Source organism: Anneissia japonica, unplaced genomic scaffold (genome assembly GCF_011630105.1).
Source record: "Anneissia japonica isolate Jap-2015-1 unplaced genomic scaffold, ASM1163010v1 scaffold6898_len34341_cov112, whole genome shotgun sequence".
NCBI classification, from domain to species: domain Eukaryota; kingdom Metazoa; phylum Echinodermata; class Crinoidea; order Comatulida; family Comatulidae; genus Anneissia; species Anneissia japonica.
In genome coordinates, this window is record NW_022740816.1 from 1 (window position 1) to 8,000 (window position 8,000).

At 33.3% G+C, this 8,000-nt stretch overlaps 1 protein-coding gene across 1 annotated transcript in view; it reads right to left on the reverse strand.

Moving 5' to 3' along the window:
- Positions 1-3,494: 3,494 nt before the first annotated feature.
- LOC117118346 (PDZ and LIM domain protein 3-like) overlaps positions 3,495-8,000 on the reverse strand; it is a 9,294-nt gene continuing 4,788 nt past the window's right edge. Inside the window, exon 5 of the mRNA XM_033262913.1 lies at positions 3,495-3,538. Coding sequence (XP_033118804.1) covers positions 3,495-3,538 — 44 coding nt within the window. The remainder of the gene's footprint in view (positions 3,539-8,000) is intronic.

Sequence of the window (8,000 nt, forward strand, 5' to 3'; positions counted from 1 at the left end):
AAAAGCTTAGCAAAGGCAACTGATAATAATAGATCTTTTTTTAGTGAGTGACATGAATTTAACTATTGTCTCTCTCTCACATATTTCAGGAGAATCACCAAAAGAATAACAATAATATTCAATCCCACCTAAAAGCGACCACACATTGCTATGGAAACACTAAATTGAATTATCCCAGTTGCTAGGCCCTGGGAAGCTCTTAGAACAAGGATCCCACTGTGAGAGATGGGTCTCAAGGTGAGGTAAAGTTAACCCGATCTAAGCTGCTAAGGTGTGTGCATGACACGGGACAGGGCTACATGCTGTGATGTTGATAATATACTACATAATTTCTGGCAAAAAAAAAGAAATTCTGTCAAGACTATAGAATTACAGACAACTGAGACAAACAGATGCATTATGAATAATTTAAGAGGTTTTTATCAGACTTTTGAATTATTTCATATGTCATGATATAGTCAGCTGTATGATATACTGAGTTGTAATTCAAACATTATCGGATGGAATTAAAGGTTGCTTTCGATTTTACTCATGAGAAAAAAAATTCTATGGAATGAAAACCAGGAACCTGGAATTATGGCTTGCATATTTAATTAGCTTTTTCACTCATATCATTATTTTATTGATAATGATATTAAATATACCAATATTTTATATCATTATTACTAGCATTATCATCTATATTATCATTAGGGAATGAGGGAACCTTTTTTTTTAAACTCTGAGATGGCAAATCCAAGATGGTTAATGGGGTGCAGTTACTTCTTTCTCACTTTTACCATGTAGATACATTGAAAGCAAATAAAAGCACTGGACCTGATTCATACCATATGAATGATCAAGAGAGGCACTTTACTGATGTGAGTTAGCCAGCCTTTGGTACATTTTTAAAAATAATTAAATGAAATAAAAAAAACAAAACAAAACTGGTGGGGCAGAGAAAATGGATGCATGAAGTAGATGAGAAATTAGTATTTTTTTCATTTGGCCTACCGTAACTTGCCGATCCAACTAAAAAACAAAGAAGACATTATCTACAGAGACGTTATTTAGAAACATAATAAATAATAATAATAATATAATAATCTGTTAGATTTATATAGTACTTAATGCCGACAAGGCCTCTAAGCGCTTCACATTACTACCCCCTGTTCATTGGATTAAACACCTGTGGAACACAAACTCAAGCAAACAAAGACATGCTAATGACTTCCCATAACATTCAACAATATACATCACCAACTTTCCCCTCTCATGCAAAATATATATCATACATGCTAGTACAGATTAAAAATGGACTATATACTAGATTACAATTATCCCAAAACAAAACTGAAAACCCATAACCAAAATCATACTACTGTACATGTAGGAAGACAATGTTTGAAATACAAAGCACAGTAAAGAAAGGGTTTAAATGAAAAAAAATTGTATCTTCCTTTTATTATAACTTACTTCTTGTTTATTAGCAGCAAGGGAGACCTTGAATGAGGGGCCGTCACTGACTCCTTGCGGTTCAATTCTTGTAGTTGTTGGTTTCCATACTCTCGCTTCACCAGTTCTACAAAAAAAAAAATTAGAGTAATTAACAGGTTCATGGTTAAAAATGACATGTAAAAACTGGGCCAAGTGTTATTATGTTGTTTGTCTTTATCCATGGTTATTTTTTTTAGGTATTACTATACTTTATCTGAACCAAGTTTTCAGCAAGAATTTTAAGTCAGGCAAAAATGGTTTAGAAACAATAGGACTAGAGGTAAATTACAGTGAGAGTGAATAAACATTATGATGAGTGAATATATAAACAACATAAAATATTTTATCTACTATGAGAGATTCTTTATGTTAGCTTGCTATGGGAACGACTTCTTTAACTATCGTTGAAAAAAATAACTAAAATAATGAGCTTTTAAGAAAGTTGACATTAAGATCACTTGATAATCACCTTTGAATATTTAGCATTAGATTACCGGAAGCTGCTTTGATTTTATTCTGTGCCTCAAGGTGTGTCATTGAGCTTGTATCATGTCCATCGATAGCGGTCACTATGTCATTTGGGTAGAGGTTCTGTTTGGCTGCTTTGCCTCCAGGGGTTACCTGTAAGAAAATACGATATCAATGCTATATCAGTCATTCTGTAATCAGTACATGACAGGGACAAGATAAAGATACCAAACATTAGTGCCTTACCTGACAGGTACAAGATTGTAGGCATCAAATTTCAAAAAGATCAGTACTGTATACAGCACAGTAGGGCCTACATAGGCATGTTTATAACTAAAATGCAAAGGTTTTCTATGTATGTCGGGTAACGGAAGTTCGGTGCAGCGGTTGAGATTTGGGCTTTCAATCGTAAGGTCGGGGTTTCGAGTTTCCGCTGTGCAGATTCGCTTGAGTCCTTGGGCAAGGCACTTTAGCTACATTGCTTCAGTCCACCCAGCTGTATCAATGGTTACCAGCAAACTGCTGGGGACTAACCTGTGATGGACTAGTGTCCTGTCCAGGGGGAGTACAACTCTCATCCGCTTCACACTACAGAAACTGGGGATAAGCTCCAACCCATTGAGCCTCAGTGGCTCAGAAAGGATTAAGTTAAGTTTCTATGCATGTATGTATGTATGTATATGTTTAAAGTACAGTTTGTGAAATTTTATGTTTTGGCACTTTCCATATTAATCATTTTACGTTTTATCATCATGCAGAAAAACAAATATATATCGTATAGGACTAAACTAATTAACACCAGAAACTATACTGTACCTACATAGTAATTATTTCATCTCAAATGTACATATTAATTAATATATTGTTGTTATATAGTATGGAGTCGCGAAGGCTCAAGAAGTATTGCCTTTACATACACAAAGCTTAACTACAGTACAATTGTTAATCAGTTTGTAACACGCACTTGAAACAGTGATTTATAAAAAGAAGACAAAGGTATATTATCAAAAGTGGAAACGCCTTACAATCTTTACAGCAAATTATTATATTTAGGTATTTATGTATATATATATATATATATATATATATATAGGATCTGTGTGTAAATAATACCTTGCATTTTTAACTAATATCCCAAGTTCATGGGTTATATACCAAGCTTAGAAAGGTCATTTACCTTAAGGTCATTTGCCTTAGGATATGTTCACACACACGGCGTAAGGCTGGCTTAAGCATGGCGTAGCGTACGCATTTGTGTGTGAACTAAGCAGTGGCTTTGTTAAAGCCACTCACTACGCCACGTCCGTGGCGTTATTAACGCTACCTGCAGACCCCAGATTAGCTAACGCCACTGAGCTAACGCCAGTGATGCTTGAATGATTTTACCTCATTTCAAGAGATTGACCAATCACGATTTCAATATATTAGCTACTTTGGTCTCTTTCCTTTGCTCTCTATAAATGAAATGGTAAAGGGGTTCTTTTTCTATTGCATTTTACTTAGTTATAATGTATATGATTTGTTGATTGTGTTTTGTAAGATATTTTAACCTATTTTGACTGTCTATTAAAGCCTGCAACACCAACAATGCTAGCTGAAAAATCAAAGCAAAATTGTTCATTTAAAATGCAATAATCATATAAGTTCACTTTGAACAATTCACAGATTTAGAAGTTTTACTGATGCACTGTTAATTTTACTACAGTTAAAGAACACGTACATTATTTAAAACTTCTATTCCCCCATAGGCCTATTACTACTAGTTTAACGCCAGCATTAATATAGCAAACGCCGTTTGTGTGAACACTTTGGAATTTTAATCCCTGAATTAGCTTATGTCTGGCGTAAGCTACGCCAGTCCTACGCCGTGTGTGTGAAAATAGCCTTAATTCAAGTGACCACACATCATTTGGGAATGTTGATGAGTTTCCCAGGTACTAGACAAGGACAGATAATTACTAATCCTTATTGGTCAGATGGTATGAAAGGTGATGCTATATCACATACATTTGTACTTTTACAGACACTCCTCAGTTTGTCCTCCCTGAGTACACATTACTTTCGCTTTCTATCAATTTATGTATATCATCAACTTGTTTCTCAAGTGTTTTTGTAAATACGCTTTTCACTTGGAATAAATTGTACAGTTCTACATATAAATTAGTGTGGTGTATTTTTATCATCTCATCGTACACTTACACTAAAATAACTTACACTAAAGTGGTGACCCCGACGTTTCAGTGCACACTCTTTGCATCAAGTTAATAATGGAAGGACAACAGCAATAACCTTTTGTATCTGCTTCAGATGCTGCACCGCCTGCAATATCATCAGTTTCTTTGAAACTTCCACCCTACTGGGTCATTCTGTGCCAACTCAAACAAATTTTCAGAAAATCATGGCTGGGTATCGTCTCAGATTTTCTTGAAACTCGGATAATGTGCACCAACATGTCTGACGAACAAACCCAAAATTTGACTTGCCAATTCCAAGTCGTTTAAAAGTTACGGCCATTTGAAATTTTAGGGTCATACCCCTTTTTAGCTATCAATTATGACATATTTGTAAAGTTGCATTTTCAATTAGCCTATCTTCAAATAGAATAAAGATAATTAATTGAAAATTGATATCTAGACTAACTTTTGGCTGTAGAACAGGAATATGACATGACTTTTGGTATACCGGACCCTGTTACGAAAATATTGGTTCGTAAACACCCTAACTTATTTGGTTGTGTAATTTTTCTTCCATTTTTAGACCAAATTAAAATACCCAAATCAGTTATTAAATGGGTCTTATGCAACAAATTATTAATATATAGTTGGAAATGTTTCACCACAAAAAATTCTGGATTTTTAACTTATCATTTTAGGGGGTAATCGTAGGTCAAAAGGTAATTCGGGACAAAAAATGCACAAAAATGCCTCATTTTCATGGTGACCTTTGACCATGTGGGCAAGTACGCTTGTTGTTAAAACTTCCACCATTAATTAATTTACATATGATGATCAGATGTTCCAAATATCAGCTTGGTGTCTTTATCCCTTCATGTTTAAAAAGCAATTTGAAAAGGAGTTTATTTTTCATTTTGCGACAGTATCAGTGCGTAAATGTGATAAAATTAATTTTTGAATAACGACAATATTAAAAATAATCTGCCTAGACCCTTGAAACTTGTAATTCTAAAACAACTTTATGTGCTTATTTCAGGCATGCAGTTCGTTAAGGGATATAGTCTTTCATTAGCAAGATATGTCCCCCCAAAAATGGTCCAAGTGCAAGAATTGTGCAATAAAATTGTATTTACTGATGATTTCAAATGAGCATAATATTATCCGTGTACTGTCTAGAGTCGTGAAACCTTTTATTCTAGGACAACTTTTTGTGCTGATTTCAGTTATGTAGTCTGTTAAAGGGATAAATTGTTATACAATTGTTAGACTGCAGTTATACAGTTTGTTAAAGGGATGCATTATTTAATTAGTAAGATATTATGCCCCAAAAATGGCCCAAGCGCAAAATTGCACTTAAACATTGTGCGACTATTTTGATATTTAAAATGGGTATAACATTAACAGTGTACAGTTCAGAACCATGTAACCTTATATTCTAGTACATATTTGTACACTTATTTAATTCATGCAGTTTGTTAAGGGATACAGTCTGTTATCTTACTAACTAATAGTAAGATAGTTTGCCCCAAAAATGGCCCAAGTGCAGCAACAATCGATCAATAACATTGTGTGACATTGAATTTAAATGAGCATAAATTTTACATTGTACTGTCTAGAGCCATGAAACTTTTACTTCAAAACAACCTTTTGTGCTTATTTCAGTCATGCACTCTGGTGGTAAGAGGGACACAATGTTTAATTATTAAGATATTGGGCGCCCAAAAGTGGCTCTTGTGCGAGAATGGTGAAAAGCACTGTTATTTCAAAATTCTGGGGTCGGTACAATATCTTACTAATTAAAGACTGTGTTCCTTACCAGACTAGGTGACTGAAATAAGCACAAAAGGTTTTCTAGAATTAAAGGTTTTATGGCTATAGGCAGTAGTACACTGATAATATTGTGCTCATATTTAAAATATATGTTACTATGCAATTCTTGCATTTGAGCCATTTTTTGATGCAAAATATCATACTAACTAACCACTCTGTCCCTTAACAGACGTCATGGATTAAATAAGCATACAAATGTGTACTAGAATGTAGGTTTCATGGTTCTAAACAGTACACTGTTAATGTTATGCTCATTTGAAATATATCAATATATAGTTGCACAATGTTATTGCGCAATTTTACACTTGGGCCATTTTTGAGGCAAAATATCATACTAATTTAAAAATGCATCCCTTTAACAGACTGCATACCTGAAATCAGCACAAAAAGTTGTCCTAGAATGGAAGGGTTTCATGGCTGTCTAGACAGTACATGGATAATATCATGCTCATTTGAAATCAATAATATAGTAAACACAATTTTATTGCACAATCTTGCACTTGGGCCATTTTTGGGGCAAAATATCTTACTTATTAAACAATGCATCCCTTTAACAAACTGTATAACTGTAATCAGCACACAAAGTTGTCTTAGAATGAAAGGTTTCGTGGCTCTAGATTGTTCACAGATAATATTATGCTCATTTGAAATCAATCGTAACACAATTTTATTGCACAATTCTTGCACTTGGGCCATTTTTGGGGCATAATATTTTACTAATTAAACAATTTATCCCTTTAACAGACTGCATAACTGAAATCAACACAAAAAGTTGTCCTAGAATAAAAGGTTTCACGGCTCTAGACAGTACACGGATAATATTGTGCTCATTTGAAATCAACAGTAAATACAATTTTATTGCGCAATTCTTGCACTTGGGCCATTTTTGGGGGTACATAATTTAATTAATGAAACACTATATCCCTTAACGAACTTCATGCATGAAATAAGCACATAAAGTTGTTTTAGAATTACAAGTTTCAAGGGTCTAGGCAGATTATTTTTAATATTATTGTTATTCAAAAATTCATTTTATCACATTTACGCACTGATACTGTCGCAAATTGAAAAATATACCCTTTTCTAATATTTTTTTGTAAAACTATTCTTATTATTTATTTTTATATTATATTATATATTTTATAATTATTATATTTGTTGTTATTATTTTAGTATTATTATAATTATTAATATCATATATAATTAAGCCTAATATTATTTTTCATCAGGCCTATTATTACTATTCTACTACTTATTTTTTATATTATCCGAACTATTACTAGTCCTGACCGTTAATTATTTTTTAGAAGAATCTTAACATACATTTATATAATAATTTATAGTTGTATGAATATAAAGCAAAACAAAATACACAAATATACAAATTTATTCAGGTATTTAATTCAAACTGGCTACATACCAAGTTTTTTTTTTTTTCAATTCACGACGGAAAAGTATAACGGAAGGCCTAACTGTTTTTTAGGCTGGTTGCAGGGGTTTTTTTTCACTTTGCCGAAGTGTTAGATTTTTTGTTCCAAATGGCAAAGTCTTTGGAATTAAACAGATGCACTACTGTTACTTCTTGTAAATATTTTTCTGGTATTTTGTTTATTTCAGATTGGCAACACCCAATAGGTTTTTCAATGAATATAGGCCTATACTCACCTAGGCTAGGCCTAGACCCTTGCAAAAACCGACAATAAAGTCTACTATTCATTTCACCATACAGGGAACACCCAACTATTTTAACGAATTCGATTCAACTCGGCCACAAGTCAACTCGGCCACAGTCAACTCGGCCACAAGCCAACTCGGCCACAAATCAACTCGGCCACAAAAAGTTCGGCTGCAGTCAACTCGGCCACAAGTCAACTAGGCCACAAGTCAACTCGGCCACAATAATATTGCTGTTATTATTGGTGTAATTGTTATTATTATTGTTGTTTTTATTACCGTTAGTTTTAATATTAATTATTAGTCTTAGCATTAACATTATGTATTGTTTAAATTTTTGCTGATATTATTATTGTTACCATATAAATAATACAAAAT